The sequence below is a fragment of the Triturus cristatus genome, chromosome 11 (genome assembly GCF_964204655.1).
Source record: "Triturus cristatus chromosome 11, aTriCri1.1, whole genome shotgun sequence".
Lineage (NCBI taxonomy): Eukaryota > Metazoa > Chordata > Amphibia > Caudata > Salamandridae > Triturus > Triturus cristatus.
Genome location: NC_140594.1, coordinates 1,046,841,015 through 1,046,864,570, shown reverse-complemented (window position 1 = coordinate 1,046,864,570; position 23,556 = coordinate 1,046,841,015). Strand labels below are relative to the sequence as shown.

Sequence of the window (23,556 nt, the reverse complement as noted above, 5' to 3'; positions counted from 1 at the left end):
ATAAAATAAAGTTATTAAAAAAAAATGCACTTACCCCAAATTCACAGCTGAGTGGTTTACACTTGGAGATATCAGCAACTGGTGTATCTTTGGTGCATTCTGTCTCCTTGACTGTAAATTCCACAAAGTAAGAGGCTCCGACAACCCACTGCAATGGGTAAATTAAAGGAATCAATTCGGAATAAGTAGTAACTACCATCAAAGTTTAAATATGAGATAGTCAAGGTCCCAATCAATCAAGTACTATAGGATATTAATCAGGTTTTGGGTGATAGAATACAAAGCACAACGCAAAGTAATGAGAAATTTACTTGGAGATGTGACTCCAAAGCATGATGCAAGGATGTAGCTCACAATTAGCTTATTGAGAGATGCAACTACAAAGAACAATTGCAAGGTTGTAGCTTGGGAGAAACTTACTGAAAGAAATTAACTTAACGCACAATACAAGCACATAGGTTGGGAGTTGCTTAAGGAGAAGTATCTACAAAGCACAGTCCAAAGACATAGCTCAATAGACGCTTAATAGGAGGTGACTATGCAGCACAATGCAAGGATAGAACTCAGGATACATTTATTGAGAGAAGGGACTACACAGGCCAAAGCAAGAAGACAATTTGGGAGAAGCTTACTGAGAGAAGAAACTACAAGCCACAATGCAAAGATATATTTGCAAACTCTTGCTGGGAGGTGTGACTTTTGATTCACCAGGTAATCAAAGACACTTAGGGCCCGATTCACAAAGGCAATCTGAGACAAAAGTCTAACTTTACGACTTTTGGAATTCACAGAGGTCATTTACAAGTCGCATCTTTACGGCCGCAGTTGGGCCAGAATCTCTAGCTTGGGCCAGAATCTCCACACCCAGGCTGTACTCTCTGCCTCAGGCCGTACTCTCCAGCTCGGGCTGGATGAAGTGTAATCAACGTTGTCCTCCCCTTAATGTTAACTGTACTGTTGACACTACAGTTAACACTGAGGGGAGCACAAATTGTGGACTGCATGTACCATGATGGAAAGGAGCAAACTTTTCTGGGATATGATGTAGCGTCCGGCCACACGCTTTACCCTGCCCAAACTGAATTTCATGACCTCCTCTACCATTTATCACACGTTCCTAATGTTCCTTTTTGTAAAAATATCATTCTGGGCCATTGATTACACTTCATCTAGGCTGTGTTTGAATCTAATATTCAGGAATAGTGTCCAGTGTTTTCAATATTGTACCAAAGCAGCAGCTATTTAATATTACTGCAAATAATCTCTGTGACACCCATTTCGGATATGTGAGGTCCTCTTTTCATATAAAAGAAACTTTCATGGATGTTGCATGAATCATAAAGACAACATTTCTCTGCAAAATGCCAACAAGAGACTCTCAAACATCACCCACATTAAGAATAAATTCAAGGAAAGTGGTATTTAAAACTATCTGTCCTCAGGGCAAGACTCTGTGACTCTGCAGAACAAAGCTGGCTCTATCAGGGGGCCCCCTAGAAGGCTGGGACCTTGGACTGAAGCCCACTTTGCCCATGCCTTAAAATGTCTCCGTTTGCTTTAAGTTTCAGCCACTGCCTTACCTGCATGGAAGTTCGCGTGATGATGTCAAGGGAAAAGTACTTTGTGAGGTTGCTCTCCCGGTTGAACTTGTCAAGGCTTAGTTGAGCAGCTTCTCGAAACTTGGGGTTATCCTGCGTGCTCTGAATCGGGCAGTCAGGGCAGATCATTTGAATCCGCCTTCGTGGAACTATTTGAAAGGAAGCAACAAAAGCCAGTTATATTTTTTACTACCAGGCAAACATTTGAGTGAGGGGAACAATGGAGTGTGCACTGGATTGACTGTTTAGATATTAACAGAAGGCATTAATCACTGAGAGTTGCCAATTAATGTAGGAATTGTACAAGTGCTGCACAATATGGTAGTAAAACCGGATATACACAAGGAGAACAAGGTGAAACCATATACCCTCTATTGCTGTACACCAAGGGCACAAATCATGCAGCAATTTTCAGCTGGAAACCTACTGTTAAGACTGACAATAGCTATATTTACTCTCATCGGGTAGCCACAAAAAAGGCACCTAATAGACGTAAACGCATTTACTATTGTTTAATTCCAAGACTGCATACAGTTCCGCAGTAATAATCCCATGAAAGTTTGTAGGCATCCAAAAACTACTCTACAACTCTTTCCCACCATGCAAATGGTTGGACATTGGGTCCCACAAAGGCCTGGAATAAATCTTCTTCCATTATGGAAATGCATCAAATTTCTGTGAGTTATGCAAAGGGGTTTCTACATAAATAAAAAATGTTTTCACCATCAAAATCAAAAGAGAAAAACAAGCAATGGCAAAGCCAATAGTTCTGGCCTTGGCAAACCTGCAGTGTTCTTTTGGAAAAAACATTCAATAGGCAATAGAAGCAAAAAAGTAATAAAATATTTTAAAAATCCTCCTGGGCACTGTAGTACTGGCTATCCAGACTCAAGTTCCCTACCAGAACACTCTTCCACCAACCTTTATTGAATTTTCTAACAAACCCTAATAAAATATTTCTAAAGACGCATAGCAAAAATATGTACAGAACCATAATGTTATGTTATGTTATGTTACCAATATTTGTATCGTGCACAGCTACTCAAAGACTGTCCCGGCGCATGCCCAGTAAGGTTGTGAACAGAAACAGAGTATCAAGCTAGTTCAGGAGGAAGGTCTTCGGATCCTGAAGAGCGCGTAACTCCAGTGGGAGTTGGTTCCAGGCTGCAGCGGCCAAATAAGAAAGAGAGCTGCCATCTAACCTTTGTCGACTGAACCTAGGAGTACATGCCATATGCTTTGTAGAAGAGCGCAACTGCCTAGAAGAGGTATAGAAACTGAATCATTTTCTCAAGTACACCGGGACAAGCCAATGGAGGGCTGCATGAGCCATGACCAAGGACTTAAATTTCACCCTCTCTTTCACCGGCAACCAGTGCAGGCTACGCTGGTGTTGCATAATGTTGACCCTCTTAGGGAGGTACAGAAGAGTTCTGGCTGCGGCGTTCTGAACAACCTGAAGTTTATTCATTAAATAGCCGGGCAGACCAACGTACAAAGCATTGGCATAGTCCATGCGAGATGTGATCAGGGCAAGGGTAACCATTTCCCTTGCTGAAAGCGGGAGTAGAGGAAGAAATTTCTTTAGTGCTTTCAAGATGCCGAAGCACATTCCTGTCCGCTCATTAATCTGTGGGACAAAGCACAGCTTTTTATCAAACCAGACCCCTAAATTTTTAGGGGGTTGACCCAGAGGTGTTGGCAAGATGGACTCATCCCACCAAAAGGAGTCCCAGAACAGAGTAGGGAAGTTAGCAAAAAAAGGATCTTGGTGATATATATATATATATATACCCACTACATCAGGCCGTCACAGGAAGTATTCCAGAGATGGAGGCAACTGGAGTTTCATCAACGGAAATACTTACAGTCCGCCCAACTCTAAATAAGCCACATGATTTGGCACTTTGCAGATAGGGTAGTGCGTTATGTTTGAGAGTACCCTCTCCACCAAAACTCAAAATCAGGCCCTGAATTTTTACACAATATATTTAGGCCACAACATTCTGATTCCCACACACAAAACATCTGGCTCTCAGTCTAGACTCTGGTCCCCCTTTATACAAGTTTTCTATTCCACAGTATTTTTTCCTGGCGGGATAACATGCAGTGCTCTCATATCTTGCTCCACCATCAGTCGCGTCATTAGTGATGTACCTGGATGCAGGGTGCAGTCATAGTTATACAGGTGAACAATCCTTCTGGGCCTGTTAAAGTGCATTGTTGCTTTGCATTTCCCATACACCTGCAAAATAAAACACAGGAATAATTCCAAGTATTACTTATATAAACCATTGTCATATAGAATGGTAATTAGTGAAAGGCTCATGTGTTTACTAAAGATTGTTAACTGTTTCAATTGTTTGTACTGTGCTTTTATGAATCCTATTGCAAATCGAATAAAGAAAATTTGATTGACAGTGAAATGTTAATGAATTTAAAAGTTCGAAAAGATGAGAATCTGAAAAGTTTTCATTATAACCTTATCACATTAAAACTTTAAGGTGGATCTCTTTGCAGCACTGTATGTTCTCAAAATCTGCTAGCTCACATACAAGACAGTAATGGCCGCTGCACTGCCTTACCCTGCAGGAAAACATACAATCAACTCTATTGGCTTCTAAAACCCAAAATGGCACCAGAATCAAAGTCATGCAGGGCAGAAAAGGAAAAAAATCTTATTTCAAACTAGGCCGCAGGATTTGGGACACTATGCTTCTCCACATCAGGCTTGCTCCATGCTTGTCCTTAGAGAAAGCTGCAAACTCACCACATCAAAACAAACTTAATTTCACTCTTTATTTCAGAACTGCACTCCTCTGTCTGCATGGCCTTATTCAGTCTGAACATCTCTGTGAAAGTATGTTTTTTAGGGGTCCCCATACTTTTTCAGATTGTCTTTGGCTGGCATTATTACAGTAGGCACTGTCAGGTTGCCATTCGCTCTAACAGATTGTGTGCTTTGCTCTCTAAACTTAAGATTAAATTGGCTAAGCACCAATGTGCTTATGTAATGTTTGTGTAAGGCCAGAGGTAAAGGTATGCAGTAAGTATACAAGTGGTGTAAAAGTTAAATATCGCATGTGAGTTGCACTGTACATCTGCACTGCCCACATATGTGACTACAAACATGAGTTCTGGCTCACAGTTGAGTCCTCACTGGCTGAAGATTCAAACTCGGCAGCAGCACGTGTGAGACAACAATGCCCTTCCATGTAGAAACAAAATAATATATACTTTAAATAAGTCACCCCTAAGTGTGCCTTGTAGACCACAATGCTGGGTGCTTAACGTTTAAAGTCAGCCCTAATTGTTTTTTGAAGGCCACAAACCTGGGTTTGAATGGTTAAAAGTGGGGAATGGTACATGTTAAAAAAAGTATTCCCCTGGAGGCAAAAGATACACAATGTATAGGTTAATGTGGCATTGTGTTCTGGAGAAGCCTGGTTGTGATTAAACTTTTTTTTCACAATGCGGGCTAATTCCACACCATCTACCATCCTCCTGTAGAGCATACCCTTTTCCCCAAAGAACTAACAAACCTAATAACACGGTTCTCCATGACAGACTTTAAAGACGTGTTCCTGGGGGACCTCAATATCCACTGGAACGACCCAGAAGACTCCTCTGTCCAGAACCTATCCAACCTACTTGAAATATATAACCTCAAACAACTATGCAATAAACCAACTCACATCAAAAATACAACACTGGATGCGATCATTACCAACAATGAACTGGTCTCTCTGAAAGCGATTTCTCCCATTGACTGGTCCGACCACCACCTCATTCTGTTCAAGATTGATGCACTTGTCAGCCACCAACCTATTCGTGATGACAAACCTAAACACTGGACCAGAAACATCAAAGAAGTCCCTTTATCCGAACTTGAATCCAGGATTCATGCCCATCTTCAACTCCAACCCTCATCATGGACTGCTGATGACCTCACTACACACTTTAACTCAAAAATGACAGAGGTTTTAGACCAAGTAGCTCCACTCAAACTCAAACAATTGAGGCAAACCAAATCTAAACCCTGGTTTAACGTGGATCTGAATGATAAAGGCGTCAACTCAGACAAACGGAAAGGTCTTGGAGACTAAACCCCTCGACCTTGCACCTAGCACAACTTAGATCTGCTCGGCAGGCATACAAAAAACACATTTTCAGTGAAAAGGGGTCTTTCTTCCGCAGCCAACTAGATCTGGCGAAACACAGACCGAGAGAACTCTTCAACATTGTCAAAAGCCAAACAAACTGCACTCCCTTTCAAGAAATCAAAGCCACCAAAGAGCGATGTGAAGAAATTGCCACCTTCCTCTCTAATAAAGTCTCAAAAATTGATCAATCCTTCATCCAAACCGCTAACCCTCCTTCCCTCTTAACCTGCCCCCTTTTAACCACCCTTGACCATTCAGAAAGAGCTCTTACCAAGGACAATCAGGTCTGTCTCCAGCTAAAAAACAATGTGAATTGGTCCGACTTTGAGCTAATGTCGGAAAACGAGGTCTTCAGTATAATCTCTAACCTAAAACCTTCCTCCCACGCTATGGACCCCCTCCCATCCACAATTATAAAAGAACTCAACCACACCATTTTCCCTTTCTGGACAAAAAATCATCAACGCCTCTCGCACCTCAGGCTGTGTCCCAGACTCCCTTCAACTAGGACAAATCACACCCATTCTCAAGAAACCAGGGGCCGACCCTAATGATCTTAACAACCTCAGACCTATCTCCAACCTCCCATTCCTTGCAAAAACATTGAAGAAATGTGTTCTCCACCAACTCAACAAACACATTGAGGAGTTCAACCTCCTCGACACCTTTCAATCAGGATTCAGGAAAGGCTGTAGCACGGAAACAGCTATGCTCAACGTCTCTGACGATATTCACAAGGCATTAGATGAAGGTGATGCCTGCCTACTCACCCTTATTGACCTATCTGCGGCATTCGACACAGTAAATCATCAAGCTCTTCTGGAGACCTTGTCGAAGCGCTCCGGCATTAATGGCACAGTACTAAAATGGTTCACCTCTTTTCTTCAACACCGCTCGCAACAAATTAAAATCAACTCATGTCTCTTGAAGCCAACAAAAGTCACACATGGGGTCCCGCAAGGCTCGATCCTCTCCCTATCCCTCTTCAATCTCTTCATGGAGCCCCTCACAATCATCTTGAAAAAAGCTGGAGTGAATTACCACCTTTACGCTGATGACACCCAAATCTATTTCAAAATCAAGTCTCCCAGCGACATCCGACACCTCAATGTCACTCTAACCGAGATCCAAACTTGGTTCAACGCTAACCACTTAAAGCTCAACCTAGATAAAATGGAACTAATCCTTTTCTCTCCAAAAAGCAACCATCAACCAATCCAAGAGTGGCTCAAGAACATGGCTGCCCTAAACTGCCCCCTCATCCTATCCGACTCAGTTAAGTATCTAGGCATCACCCTTGACAAGAACTTATCAATGGAGACCCACATCAAAAACTCTGCAACAAGTGCTCTTTTCTCTCTAAAACACCTCAAGAAATTGAAACCTTTTCTTCCCCATGATGACCTCAAGACAGTAGTCCAATCCCTAGTTCCCTCTAAAATCGACTACGGGAATGCCATCCTAACAGGGACTCCAAAAGCTCACCTAGCCCCACTTAGGGCAGTGCTGAACATGGCTGCTCGACTCATATCTGGAGTAAAAAGATTTGAACACATCACTCCCGCTCTCAACTCCCTCAACTGGCTTTCCATAGAAGGGAGATGTATTTACAAGCTGGCCTGCATCACACACAAAACCCTTCCCCCTCCAGCCCCCAACTACCTGAACAACAAACTGGTAAGAGCAGGTAAATCCAGAACACTGAGAAGCTCCAACTCCGAAACTGAAAAAGAAAACCACCCAATACCGATCGTTTTCTGGCAACGCTCCCAGGATGTGGAACGCTCTCCCTAGAGTCCTTAGATGCAACCCCTCCTTCTCCTGTTTCAAAAGGGACCTGAAATTCCATCTCCTTAACAAATACTTTCCTGACCAACGTCAACTGACCTAAACTTCAATATCTGAGTTGACTCCTTTCTCTCTTGACATTCAAGGATAGTTGGTGACCGGACTGTCTTAACCACCTTTTTTTTTTGTTCTCCCCCCCTCCAATGCACTGTTTACTTATTTCTCATGCTGTATTTTTTTATCTCTGGTTTGCTTCCTTACTGCCTGCCTACTATGTAATGCAATTTCCTTCTGTTTTTTTTACAGTGTGAATGTAAAGCGCTCTGATACCTACGGGTCAAGCTAACGCTATATAAAACTTTTAAAATAAATAAAGAAAATCAATAAAGAAAATAACAATCTCTGACTATCATCACCCACTCTAGTTATATTCCTCTTATATGCACATTCCTGAACCATTCCCTACTTTCTTGTATAGCTCTCAGCTGCGTCCCATCTGGATCTGAGCTACATATATATTTAACAATACAGTCTGTTAAATAGCAAGGCTATATGCAAGACTTTGAAGACAACCACAAAGCATATCAACTAATTGCACTTAATTGCATCTTTTCTGTATATCCTAAATCTTTACTATAATATCTGACTGCCAGAAACACACTCCATTTAAATGAATTATTAAACAATTAATGCATGTGTATAGCTGTCATATAAATATGACTAGAGCTTAATTTGGTCTGGTGCCTGAGGTGGTGGGCACTGTCCCACATTAGTGGGGATTGGAAGTTATTTTTCATCATCAGACATTGATGCAAAGCAAGAAATTGTAAGGTGAAAAAAGGGAAAAATACGGACAAGGCAAAATGTCGGAAACAGTAATAAGGGGATGAAGAAGAACCTAAGATAGAAATAGACATGAACTAGAGAGACATGGACCTGCGATAGAGAGAGATATGAACTGCAGGGGGCAAAAGAAAGAGGAGTGTGGTGGAATGGGAATCAAAGCTAAGCAGACTTGCAGTTCAGCAATTCTGGCATTCAGCAGGTGCCAGCTGAGGCAATGGTGAAATATATTTGTCCCTCGCACTTCTTTTGTATTACAAATTAAGCACTGGATGTGTCCTATCTTGAACCATGGAGGACAGACATGGTTTATTGACTCGTTGGAAATTCTCATTTTTTACAGAGCAGTGATTAGGAAAAAACTGATTTCATGGGCATACATATCACTGCCTTATGTTTTGAGCTGCTTATTATTTCCTTTCAGCTGGGTATCATCTGAAAAAAACCTAGGATACTGTTATCTTGGCTAGCCCTGCATCCAACCCTGCAGCCACATTATTGAAGGTCTTCGGGTTCTCAGAGTAAAATTTGATAAAGCTGGCCTCATCCTCTGGATGAGACAAAAGTACAAGTTTGGACCACAAACATAATGGCCCATTCAAAGATAGCCGTATGATTTAGAAGTGGATCCGTGGAGACATGCTCTGATCTCTAAAGGAAATGCAAAACTCTAGAGGAGATCAATTGGTGGAATTCCCCACACCATCCTGTATTACCCTATGGTGGAGCAATGTCCACAGAATAATGCAAATCAGGTTCCAGGATGATACTTGTTACATTTCAAACTGCTTCAATACAGTAATGCATTTTTAAGGTACAGGAAAAATGAAGGTTAGTGAGCCCCATCCATTTGGGGAGGAACGCTGCTGATATCAATAACAGAAACAACAAACATCCCTCCCATACCCTCTCCAGTTCTTATACTCAGGGAGAGGTGTCAGGAGTAAACAGGCTGTCAATGCAGCAAGTAAATCTGAGATGTCCTAAGGGAGAATAGGGGTTTGACATCAATAGTTGTTTCATTGCTTCCTCAGAGAGTTATTGAAAAAGTGCACCTCCATTGGCAGGAGAACGAAAGAAAGAAAGAAAGAAAGAAAGAAAGAAAGAAAGAAAACTATAGAGAGACATGGAGAAAGAAGGGCTGATATTTGCCAACTTACTCTGAAAACATCCTAAGTCTGCCTTATGTAGAGGTGTCTCCAGGCTATCTGCTACAGCTCTCCATCACAATTTTCAGTGACATTCTGCACAAAAAAAATCTTCCTAAAATGGATGAACCGTCATTCTGCACTGGTATACTCTGAAAAGGGTTACTGAGGCCCCATGTCATTTCCCATAACAGTCATCTGTCTGTCCCTGGAGACACGCAGAGCCTTTTTCACCATTTCTAAACAGCGCTTAATTTGTAATAGAAGAAGCCAGGACCCATCTTTTCCTAAGAAGTCCACCGTCGCCGCTGCTGAGTATTGGTGTTGCAGAATACCAAGGCAGTTTAATCCTTATGTCACCTCATACTTCTTTCATACACCAGTATATTTTCCCTCTCCCTATATCACATTCTTGTTGGTTCATTTTCATCCTGTTATCCTTTTCCCTCTGTCTGTTCGTCTTTCTCTTTCTCATTCTTTTCCCCTTTTGCTGTTCTCTCGCTCGCGTTCTGGTTCAAAGTCTAATGATTAAAAATAAGTCCCTGTCCACAAAAACGAATGGGTGGGTCCCATTAACAACCACTGGCTCCCATTCAGCCCTGCTAAAGCCCTACAGTGGACTTGGAGTCCCTTGTGTCTTGGGAGGGTTGTGTGTCTTCTGTACTCACCGCCTGGTGTAGAGGTCTCACTTCACAGCTCTCCCAGGAACGCCTGCTGAGCACATGGCAGTCAGTCTCAAGGACATCCAAGGTCAGGTAGTATACAGTGCCGGCGGACCCCTGGGGGAACAGAGGAGAGTCTGAGTTTCACATGGCACAGCATCAGAGAGGAGAATTACCAGACAGAGGACAATTCCCAATCCAGGTCCTTAAATATGTGAGTCAAAGAATAACAACAAACCACAAAATTATTCCTGGGCTGAATATTCCTTTGCGTCCAAGCTTAAATCAAATGTGCACCATTTATAAATTCCTGATCCTAACTCACAAAATATGGGACCGCATGAGCGTAGATGGCAGTTACACCCCAGAATTATCTGACACATGGGCAGAAATTCTGCAGACATGTGTGATGACTTGTGTGTGTTCCCATTGAATTGTTTGGTGGGCGGCCCCGGCAAATGTGGTGAACATGTTGTATCTTTGTGAGTACTCACAAACATTCAGGACCTGGTTCACAAAGATTTTGCTTTGACACTTGGGGTACACATGGGTGATTCTGAATTCTAGGTGTAAGCCAAGAGTGCCTTTGGAATATTCCCCAGTTTACCCTTGGTGTCCAGGATTCAGTCAGGGGGACTAAAAGAGCAAGCCCACCGACTCAAAAAACAAAATGCCTGTGAATCAGGACCTTGCCATGTTTTGCCCACCATTATCTGCACATCTATCCTTAAAACCACAGAAAGGCGCACAAGTTCCTTATTTAGACAGATAGCATGGTGGAAAGGCGATACTTGTTCTTGGGAAATTGTTTTACCTTACAAAAGAGAGGATTAACAAATACATGTTTTAATTGTTTCTAATATGTTAACCTAATGCATCAGGGACTAGAACACCTAAGAAGATGAAAATAAGAATAAACATCTCTAAGCAGAGACCAAAATATTGTATTGAGCAGAGCTGAATAAGTACAACCACACAATGTTATACTGTGAATGTATAATTTTGGCATCGTGCAATCAGCAACTCTTCCAAGCATGCCTGTCATTGATCCAAGCAGGCAGGGGATCGATTTCCCTTTTCCCTTTGTCCACTGCCTCTCCTCTCCTCCCCACCTCAATGGCAGCACTAATATTTGACAGATCTCAAGATACGAGTAATAAGGGAGGGATCCTGTGACTTCCAAGCAAAGCTCCATCCGGGATGTGTTTCCATTGGTGAACAAGACTCAGATCTGATGTAGAATTCGGCATTCAGATAACAAGTCCCCTAACTATTGCTTTTAATTTGAACATAATTTGTAAAGACACACATTTTACCTTTATCAGCAAAATTAAAACCAGTAAATTCACATTTGGCCCAATTCAAGTTGGATTCTACAGAAATCTGTCCCTTTGTTAAACACATTTCTATCTGAGATAACTATTTAAAAAAGTACTAATTTGTTAATAGCTGTAGCTTTTCAGCAAATATCAAAAAACTGGAAAGATTCCTCTAAATTGTCCTATTTAGCTTGGTGGTATGCTGTATGTCACAATCATCGCCTTGATACAGCACTCGTTCATCCTATCTCTCTTGCTACTAAACGTTCTCACCTTTGGGGCCCACTCACACAATTTCTAGACGATACCGTGAAGAAAACTCCTTTACCTGCTCCCTCACAACAAGAAGTGACCAAGCCTCCGTGACCTCCTATTGTTTATTTATAATTATGTTTAATTTATCATTTTCTATTATATATATCTATATATATATATATATTTTTTAATTTTACTTGTGTATTTTTGACATGTACTGTTATTTACGATTTCTGTGAACCTTTGCTTGTATTCATATCATCTTCTATATTATCCTTTTACTATTTTAATGGATATTATATATCGTTATTCTTTATTACACCTTCATGTATTTATATATTAACAAATAACTGCATATATGAAGTATTGTTTTTATGATCATAATAATCTCTCCAATAAACCTTTTCTTGAACTTAAAAAAAAAAAAAAAAAGTACTAATTTCCATTAGGCCTAAATAAAGTTGTCTAAACCCTCCATTAAACAACCAAAACCTGTGCTGAATCCCAATGTAATGAGAAATACAGTCCTAAGGACATTCTGTCAGTTTTGTACACAATATTGGACATTTGGGTGAATCTCAAACTGCAGAAACACTTAGACACCACCTATCAAAAATGACATCTACCTTCCATTGTGCCACCTGTATTGTAACTTCTGGCTGCGAGTTTTGATTTCTACTGTGGGTGGAGGCCTTGTCCAACTCACCCTGGACAACTGCCCTGAAAAAGGGTGTTCCTTTTTCCTACACTCGCTAGTGCTGACGCCATGTCTTGCCTCTGTCACAGAAGCCTGTCGAAATTATTACTATGTAACACAAGTTTAGTACATAAAAGCCTGTCCATCCAAGTTTTATGAAGTCCTTGTTATAAAATGAAATGGCTCTATTTCCAGCTTTTGAAGGTATGGATGTAGATTCACTCATCATTTGTTCCCATTCTACACTTTGTTAAATTTTGCAACAAACATTTGTTCTTTTCTTCATACTGCCAATAGTTTAGTTCCTGAGAAAGGCAGCAATCCTATTTACTTCCATGTTGCACCTATAATCAATACTACTGCTCATTGTTCCATTCACCCCCTGCACTAGTCAATAAGCGGTGGAAGGGTTGATTGGGTTTTCATCAATGACCCTCAACCATCCTCAAATGATTGTTTCAATTTCTTATGCAGAAATTCTGGAAGGCGATGCAGCACTTGAACAGTGAGGTGGCACATGTCAGATCAAATATTAGTCCTGGGTCAAAGTTGCACACAGTGCAAATATGTAGGCGTGTTATCAGTGTGTACACGGAGTAGTCAATGGCCGCCTGGTGAGTGGCCGAGCTCAGGGCCACTTGTTTGTGTAAATAATTTATAACCGGACTTGGTTAATGTGAGTGTCCCCAAGAGCATATAGTTTACAAATGGACTTTCCCCCTCAAAGTTGAGGACATGCACTCAAATATATGTATTTATTGAACATTTGTAAGCCAGTATATTGGCACTGAGGAGCCGCTTTAAAGTGTGGATGAGTGGCGGTGCTGGAATGTCTGGTGGCATACTGTGGCAGTTTAACACTACCAGATAGTCAAGCCTGAAACAGCAACTGTATGGGCATTTTCTTTTGGCCCTGTCCAGCTGACATGACCAATCAAAAACAGCGCACATACTGGCCGTTTCTGGCTGGCACATCTGGCAGCACTGCCAGCTGTAGGACGGTGCGACCGGTGCCACCGCACCAGACGCCTAGCTGGAGAGGGCGTACTCAGATATAAAATCAGGGAACCTGACTGCCCCAGATGTGCTACTCGTCGTGCAAAGCAAACACCCACGGCCCAGTTCCAGCCTTTTTTTATTCAATGGCCATTTATTGATTTTTTATGGAGTGTAACAATATAAATGTGGACAGGCCGGCAGTGCTGAATGGAGGCAGCTGGGTCTGTGTACCATGTGGCATTCTGGGTGCCTTTCTGTGCTGGGCTTGGCCACCAGGCTCTTAACTTCCCTTTTCATCCTTTAACTTTTCAGCACCGAGGAAGTCTTTTTTGGCAAATTAAGCTCCCGTCAGATCTCTTAAACATCCGGGCCCATATTTATCATAGTGTTGCGTCGCCCTTGCGCCGGGCAATTGTGACACAACACTAAAGTCGGGTTTATAAAGCTAGGCAAGGCCACCTTATATGGCCCTACATGGCTTGATAAATCTGGATAAACACAAGGCAGCGCACATTCATGCCTTGCCTTACTCTGCCCTGGGGAGGCATTCCATGGGTGGAGCGTTGTGCTCCCATCGATTTTTGGTACAGTCTCAGTTTTGCCATTGGTGGTAGACCTGGTAATGCGCCATAATGGTACACCTCACAGGGGAGGTGTAACGAGAATAAATCTCCTTATTTTTTCCTTGTTTTTCCTCTTTCCATGTGTGCTGCATTCTTCAGCACACATGGAAAGAGGAAAATGCCTCTCAGACTTGGTTTTGTGCAGGAAGATATCCCTTCCTGCACAAAATCAAACCTGCTTACAATGCAGGCACCCTTGCACCATGACGCTAGGCAGCCAAAATTTCCCCAGTGCAAGGAAAGGAATGCACCATATGATGACAAACAAGGTGCATTCCTGCCCTTTCCTTTTCACACAGTGTAACGCAGCAAGGTGTCGTGCTGCGTTGCCCTGCATGAATCTATGACAAATATGCCCCCCGGGATTCAGCCGCATGGGAGGTGTCAGGAGGAGGTCCCCCATCAGTAGAGTGCAATGCCCGGTTCCACTGCACACAAAGAGGTGTGAACTGTGTGGGGTGAGGGAGGAATAGGATAGTGGTGACTGTTGATAAACTATGCTGCATGTTGAGTTTGCGGTGCATGTAAATTGTGGGAAGAACGTTAATGCTTTTGTATGCCTAATTTGTTCTATAGTATAGAACGTGGTGGTCCCAGTACTAATACATCAAAAGAGGTGTACAAAAGAGAAAGCAAGTATTGCCAACAGTGCATGCCGCATTGTGAATTTCTACTGTACATGGCTATGTAATTGATTGTTATCTATCTGTTTTGGACTGTTTTTAAGAATATGTGGCATTGAATAATATGTCCAACAATTTGATTGTGATACCCATGTGAGTTATTTGTCACTTGCCTCACTACCTCACTCAAGTCACTTCCCCCCTCCCCTTGCCCTTAGTTGGGCACATCAACTATGGTTTTTTATGATGTTTGTAAAAAGTTTTCCTTAAAAAAATTGCATTTTGTGTAGAGTGTGAATAATAACACTCAAGCACTTTTTCAATTGCTCTTGATTTATTGTATCTGATTCAATTTCATTGTATTGCTTTCCCTTTTGTGCACCTCTTTTGATGTATTAGTACTGGGACACCACGTTCTATACTGTTCTACACCCAGGTCCCAGTGATTTTTGGGTTTACCCGTCTCTATAATAATTTGTTCTATAAGCATTGCAGTTCCCAAGCCCGGGCATAAAAAATCCTTGGTTACAAAGCATCACCCACCTGTAGACAGCGCATAGAGGGTAGTCACACAGTCTGCACTACTTTACAGTACAATGCTGAGTGACATAAATTAGAAATTCTGTGCTCTTGTTTTTTTTATTTTTCATGTCACCCAAAACACCCAACGCAGTACAGTATATCCTTGACCATCTCATGCCGCATGTCCTCCTCCAGCTCTTCACCTAGTGAACACTAACTGTAGAGGGGCCTGTGAGAGGCCACTGCCAGTTTACACTTCCCTTCACTGAATTGGTATGAATTTTCATAGTTTGTAGTGAACTGATACACCAACACCCAAATGACACAGCAGTTTCAACATGGCAACTGGCTGACTGGAATTAACTGGTGCAGGAGAAATATATGATTTGCCTAGTCACAGTTTTGACTCATCATAAAGTAGCATAGAGGGTTAACGTGCCTGCTGAAGAGCACAATGTGTAACACTCAGATTACAAATTTGCATTTTATGTAGCTAACTCAGTGGGTTACTACTTTGTTCACATTGGTTCTTTTGTTACTTGTATTTCATAAGTTACAATCCGTTTAATATAGCACCTTGTGCTATGAACTTGTATCAAAGAGATACGTGCATCCTGCAAGGCATATGATAAACCGTTTATGAGGATTAAAATCGTACAAACTGTTTATTTTTCCACATGCGAAGAATTGCGATGCCATTGCGACACACAGTCCCACCCCCCATGTAACGTTGTGGTGGAGTTGCGGACATTGGCAAAAATAAAAAACCTCCTCAACACTCACTTATACACTTATACACTAATATACACACTCACAGACCCATTCACACACTGATGCAGTCACTCACTCATTTACTTAGAAGCTCATGCACCCACTCACAGACCAACTGACAGTCACATACCCACTCACAGATACACTCAGACACTTGTGCACCCAGTCACTCACCTATTCAGACGCTCATGAATCCACTCACAGACCCACTCAGACACTCATGCACCCACTCACTCATTCAGTCTGTATTGCATTAACCCACTCACAGACCTACTCACACACCCACTCACAGATGCACTCAGACACATACACACCCATTTCAACAGCCACTCAGAGACTAATGCTCCCACGTACTGACCCAGACACTCATGTAACCACTCAGCTACCCACTTAGAAGCTCAAAAATCCACTCACAGTCCCACTCAGACACTTAGACATATACTCAGAGACTCACTCAGAGACTGACACACCCACATAAAGTACCATTTGTTGATTGATGCACCCAGTCACAGACCCACTCAGAGACTCATGCATTCACTGACAGACTCACTCAGAGACTTATGCACTCACTCATAGACCTCTTTATTTTCTCATGCACCCACACACAGACCCACTCAGAGGCTCATGTACCCACTCACAGACCCACTCAGATATTCATGCACCCACTTACAGACCCACTTGTATTCTTATGCACCCACTCACAGATCCACTCAGACACTCATGCACCCACTCACTCATCTGCACTGAAGCTTATGAACCCACTCAAGACCCACTTACAAACAGACCCACTCATGCACTTACTCACATACTCACTCACACACTCACTCAGAGACTCAATCCCCCACTTACAGACCCACTCTCACTCACATGCACCCACTCAGAGACCCACTTAGAGACTCATACACTCACTTGCACACCCATGTATACACATACTGAGAGGCCCAGTCAGACTGATGCAGCCATTCCCAGACCCACTAAGACACTCTTGCCCCCACTCAGACACTCACTTAGAAACTGATATATGCACTCACACACGCACTGAGAGAGAGTTATGCAACCACTTACACACACACTTAAACACTCGGAAAAGCACTCAGAAAGTCATTGTTACATGTATAGAGTTTAAATCTAAGTTATAAATCATAAATGTGTTGTTGTGCATTGAAGTCATGCTTTTGCTTTGTGAATCTGCGATGGGGGATTTACAGTGAATATAATTTAGTGTTGGGCAATAGGGTGGCTCTGAGAAAAGCCTTTGTGTTCATTGTGAGTATGTGACAGCTACACATAGGATCTGATGCAGAGTTTCAGGTTGCTGGGAAATGCCATGTTGCCTATATCTGTGAAACGAACCCCATCACTTCTATAGATTCCATGCATGTCAAAAGGCAGGTTGTTGTTTTAGATAGAGCCCATGTTATGGTCTCTGAGGAATGCACAAACATTTTTTTAACTTGTCTCCTGGCTTTGTCAAATTGTGGACAGAATTGATTCGACCACTTCCATTTCTGCCTTTGGGATATATTGGAGTACACCTAGACAGTGTGAGGGAAAAGTAACATAAGTTGTGTAAAGGTATCCTTCATTAGGATTTACAGTCCCACCCAAGTCAATGTGCCTAGGTCATTGCCACCACTGTGCACAATCATGAGGTCAGGGGGTTGAGAATCCACAATGCTCTAAACCAAAGACAGAAATTGGTGCCACTTTAACCCTCTCTGGCCAATCCATTTAATGTCTACTTTAGGCAACCCCAAGTCCCTGTCAATGTCACTCTTTCTAGCACAATCTCTGGCCTAGAAGACATAGCTGTGACCCACAATCCACACGCTAACCATTTTTAAGAAAAGAGCATTAGCGCGCAGTAGAAGGCTACAGCTGAACGAAAGGCAGTGAAAATGGAGGAGTGGACCTAGTTTAAGAAAAGGACCTATTTGATTGGGGCTTTAAATAATTTGATACCTAAAATAGGTAGTGATTTAATATCTTAAGTAAGTACATCTGTGATTGGCTGTTGATAAATCTTACACAAGATTGCACAGGGTAACTACAGTATCCAAGTTTTATCTTTCTAAAGTTATTTACTAGGTGATGGGCTGTTTTATTTTTTAACACGTGCAGTGTTGGCAGGCTGGTTAGCCAAGATTTGAGGAAGTGAGGTAATTTGACCAGCTTGTAAAATGAAGAACCAGGAGGTAGAACAAAGTAAGGCCCCTGGGTTTACTGTCTCGACTTTGGCTGTCATACCAGGAATTATGATGTTCTAATAATTATTTTGTGTTGCCAGTGTTTGCAGGAAACACACACTATAGCTCTACTATTTCAGTTGGTTGAGTGCAACGTGCCCAGTACCATTGACTCTTAGAAATGGCATTGTATTATCTTTAATCTTTTGACAGCTTGGTTTGAGATGCACATCAGAGGGTGAGAACTGTTCCAGGGAGTCAGGGTTGATGTCTTTAAATCTGCAGTGACGCAGACAGCACCCAACAGGTGAGCAGTCCCTGAGAATGATGCTCTCAGCAGTTCTTTCCACACCAGTCTCCATCTGGTGAGCAGTCACTGAGAGTGAGGCTCTGACTAGCTCTCACTGCAGCAGGCTGCATTTGGTCAGCAGCTCCAAGGGTAAAGCTCTCGGCAGCTCTATCTGTGCTAGGCTCCATCTGGTAAGCAGCCCTCAAGAGTTAGGGGTCACAGTTACGAAATAGAATTTGAAAAACTATAGAAATTCACTTAAAAAAACAAAGGTTACAGGGGAGTCATAGTTAGGAAACTACATTTGAAATCCTTAGAAATGTACTGAAAAACCAAAGGTTACAGGGCCGTTATAGTTAGGCTCAGATTTTCCTCATATACAACCCGTGAAATTCAGCAGTTGTAGTTACCTGAGCTAACTATAACTTACACTACCACAATGCACTGCTTATGACCTCACACATTACATCACTCATGACATGGTCAGTGACATCACTGATGACATCTCTGATGAGACTATTCACAGAAGCACTCACACACACTCACATCCCTATACATCCTCAAATACACCCACTTCCATACAACCCCTCGCATACCCATTCACAGACTCATACCAGTACTCACACAACAATCACTCATCCATAGAGCCACTCACACACACTCAATCATACTGCCAGTCACATACCCACTACCTCACCCTACAGCCACTGATGCAGCTAATACAACCGCTTACACATCCAGTCATAGAGACATTCAGACACTTACACACCAACTCATACACCTTTGCCGCCAAACACACCAATCCAAGCACCCATACAGAAACTCAGACAGCCACTCACTCACCCACACACTCACCCATACAGCCACTCACACAACCACTAAGTCACCCATACAGCTACTCGCACACCCACTCACTTACCCATGCAGCCACAGACACAGTCACACACTCACTCAAGTCTCAGAAATATTTACAAAATACTTACAGTCACAGAATTATGTCGTCAGTGAGGATGTCACTGACCATGTCATGATTGATGTGATATGTGATGCAGAGGCATAAGTTATAATTAGCTCAGGTATTTATATAACTGCTGAATTTCACTGGCTTTGTACAAGTGAAATCTGAGCTCTGAGCCTAACTATAATAGTGTCTGTAACCTTTGTTTTTTTTCAGTAAATATATATATATATATATATACACGCATATATATCATCAAAGCAGTGCATACCGCAGTGCACTCTTCTGGTGCTGGTGCCGACGTTGAGGGTGGACTTCCCTCAATATAGATTCTCCATCCATAGAAATAACGCCGCACTCTAGAGAGGATAGTTACTCTACAATTTAATAACTGTGTGCAATTATCGCCATTACATCAACACCAATGCGTTTCAACCCCACCGGGACTTGCTCACGGTATTGTGAGTCCCTCATTGCTTTCTATCATTTATACCTATCTCCCATGTTGTCCATTATGAGGCACTATGAGGTTGGTAGTTTGACAAACTATATTATGAAAACCACAGAAATATAACAAAGAATGTTCCAGTTTGTAGAGTTGGAATGTAATTAATCTTGTGTTGTAGATAGACTATGCGAAGTGCGATTTCAATAATTGGGTTCTTTCCAGTTTTGTATTTACATATTTATAATATAAGTATCATTTTTGACCATTCTATTGCTCTAAATATTCCTTATATGTCCATAGATCGATCAGTTGATGTGCTTTCCACATACCAGTTATGCAAACATTACTATTTTTCTCCGTGTGTGAGCATAAACCCATTATGTGTTTCTGAGGGTACCTGGTGACCTTACACTTTATGCCTTTGGCTCAGTGCCCCCCAGTGACTCAATCCTGCTACCTGTTAGGAGGATGAATGTCGCTAAGACCACCTCCTTGTATTGTTTTTGTCGTAGCGCCATATTCTGCCTTACTCTTAACCCCTGCTCTCTCAGTACTCGGTGATACCGTGTCACCAACAATGTCAATTTACTCTGCAATACTTGCAAGCCTTCTTACTGAAGTTCCTCGTGTATTCACATAAACCCATTATGTTTTTCCATGGGTAACATGTGACCTCAAACTTTATATCTCTGACTCAGTGCCCCTATCATCACCCACACACATATATCCCATCCTTACACACACATGTTTATACCTCCCCAAAGACCATGCTCTCACTGGCACACATGACAGCCTAGTAATAGAGGCCCTAGTCAAAGAATTGTTGTTCAAAGTAAACCATAGTAACTGGCTCTATGGACATTAGGCTGTAAGTCAATGAAGCTGGGCGTGGGGGTGTCTGGTAACAATGTGCCAGTGGCCTGGCCTTTCGTAGCTCACAGTGATTTTCACTGATCACATCTCACTACAGAGAAGGTTGGAGACCCCTGTCACCAGGTAGGGATGTTTAATCCTTTCACGCACTTGATTGCACAAGCCCCACTCTTGAGGGCATTAGGCCCCTGATTACATCAGTGAGCACTTGAACTGGTGGCACCAGCATGCAGACTGCAGGCCACTGTAAAATAAAAGCTCGGCTTGAGTGATTATCGTGGCCACAGAAGCCTGTGCATACAACAGTTCCCCCTGAGATGGCTCAGTGAGGCAAACACCCATGCTTTCATTCACTGTGATGTGCATGTTGTGAGTTCAAATTCTACCTCAGGCATAGTCAGCCTCCGATCCTTTCAAGGTTGTTACAAAGTGCGATAAGTAGCATTACATGAAAAACAAGGTGTGTGCTGGCTAACAGTTGTGTCAGAATGCTAACTACCCACAGCCTCACTATCCATTGAAACTGCCATGCTGGTTTTCTTTAGGTTGGCAGACGTATTACCATATTTGATAATGGGTGCCTTTTTATCAAAAACGCGAAATGTTCTATTTCAGGTCTGGTCACTCCAGTGCTTAATTTGAGCCGGTGGTTTCCCTGTGCTCAGCATCGGCTCTTAATTGCCAACACCGGGTTTTATGGCAGTCTGCGACATGGTGGCGCTGTTTGCATGTTTTAGAATTGAGCACAACAACCGTCGCCTATTTATTTAATAGACATTGAAATTACTAACACCGGCCACCCAAGCCATTCTTGTAGCTTTGGGGGCCTGGAATAGTCTGAAGGGTCGCACTAGCAGGAATATGATGTTCGCAGGTGTGTTTGTTATGTCACCGGCAGCGCTGGCACTTATTCATTTACAAATTAAGCACTGGGTCGGTCATCCGAACTTTGAACTACGGGGTACATAATGACATAATTAAAGTACGCAAAAGCACCCTCATTTTAGCAAGATGGCAAAGGCATGTTTATAAATGCCGCACCTATATTGCGCGCATTTATTGGCGGCGTAGGCGAGTTTGTTGACGCTTCTGAAGGAATATACATTAGCAGTCTCGATGCATGAAACCATGTTGGAATTGTATGCAAAAGGCGCTGATAAATTCAGTTCTATGATTGGTTGAGCAGGTAAAGGTACTTCGTAGCATGCAAAAACAATTACACCCGTGTCCACTGTCCAATGCGCTTCTGTGAACGGCACCATCTGTGTGTTTTTGCCTTGATACTTAGAGGCCCTGCTACGATAAATCCGCAACACTGCTTCTGAAGGTACCAAACGCATCTGTTAACTCTTTTTAGGTAAAGAAGTAGCCCGGTTGGCCAATGCACACCCTTGACAATGTGTGCACTGCAAGTACGTGCAGTGATTTAAATGGACTGGTACTGTCCGGAACAGAGTTCCTCCTGCACTTTTTTGATTTGATAAAGTGAGTATCTGTACCTTTTAGCTCTAATGCAATACACTTAACGGGAGAGTGCCAGCACTTCTAAAGAACAAATAGGTACTCTATGAATAGAGCGTACCAGCACTTATGCATTTTCATGTAAAGCTCTGAGAACGAGTCACCGGTATGAACATCGCCACGGTCTACTCATTCCTTCATCACTGACAGTGACAAAAGCAATAACATGTACTGCAAATAATTTAAACGTGGCATTAAGGGGATGCACGTGGCCTATGTTCACTAGTTCCAAAAAGTAATGTACTAAAACGTAATCACAGCCACGGAACATTTCCTGTCTGCACCAGCCAATGGGTACGGTTGCCGAGCTGCACGAACTTGCCTGAAAGTGCTCCTGCACGTCGGAGATGCGGTACAGGCTGAAGACGTAGCCCTCCTTGCGGTCGGAATTGATCTGACGTAATGCCGTATCTGCCGCAATCCGCGCCATCGAATCATTGCACGGGAGGGAGTGCAGCGGCGCCGGGAGGGGTGGCGGGAATACACACAAACAGCACAGCAGCTGCGACGCCAGAGCAAGTAAAGTGAGAGCCTTCATCCTTCTGGACAGAAGGACGGCGCCAGGGTACTCTGGTAAGCTTATGGAAGCACCAAGACTCCAGGCGGCACACAGGGTATATATATACGTTGACACTGCAGTGGAACGCCACTTTACAAGTAGTGGTGCCCATCACCTTTGACCCCTATACGTTGCAGCAAATAGAAAGTCAATGATTAGGAGTGATTTTTGCCTTTACCAGCTCAACAACAAGAGTTAAAGAATAGACAGATGTAAACTCTTTTTGTGGCATTGTGATGCAACTTGCTAGCACTCTGATGGCTTTATCCATGCGCAGTGCCATTAATTAATTAATTAAATAATCAATGTCACCACCTTCCCAGAACTGCAAACTAAAATCATGTTATTTTCAACTAGGGACTAGATTCACAAAGCCAAAGCGATTTGTGCATATGTGTGTAAATTCTGAAAATCACAAATTATGTTTTTTTGTATTTTAAAGGATTTAGGGCCAGATGTATCAACGCTTTTTGCGATCGCAAAGAAGCCGATTTGCAGAATTCGCAATATGGGCAATCGCAATTATTTGCGAATACCTAAATTGCGAATGCAGTTAGGGAATCGCAATTTGCAATTCCCCAAATGCAATTCATGTGGCTATCACAAATTGCAATTTTGCATTAAGAAAGCGCAAATTGCCACTAACTTCTAGTTGGTGGTAATTTGCAAATTCCTGGAAAAATTCACTTTTTTTGCATTTTTCTAAGTGCC

At 42.4% G+C, this 23,556-nt stretch overlaps 1 protein-coding gene across 1 annotated transcript in view; it reads right to left on the bottom strand.

The window, feature by feature from the left end:
• Positions 1-22,898, bottom strand: part of LOC146785919 (uncharacterized) — a 38,795-nt gene extending 15,897 nt beyond the window's left edge. Inside the window, exons 1-5 of the mRNA XM_085635317.1 lie at positions 22,609-22,898; positions 10,209-10,319; positions 3,756-3,843; positions 1,581-1,747; positions 35-148 (exon numbers count right to left, since the gene is read on the bottom strand). Of these exons, the coding sequence (XP_085491443.1) occupies positions 35-148; positions 1,581-1,747; positions 3,756-3,843; positions 10,209-10,319; positions 22,609-22,824 (696 nt within the window). The 5' untranslated portion in view covers positions 22,825-22,898. The remainder of the gene's footprint in view (positions 1-34; positions 149-1,580; positions 1,748-3,755; positions 3,844-10,208; positions 10,320-22,608) is intronic.
• Between the last annotated feature and the right edge of the window lie 658 nt (positions 22,899-23,556).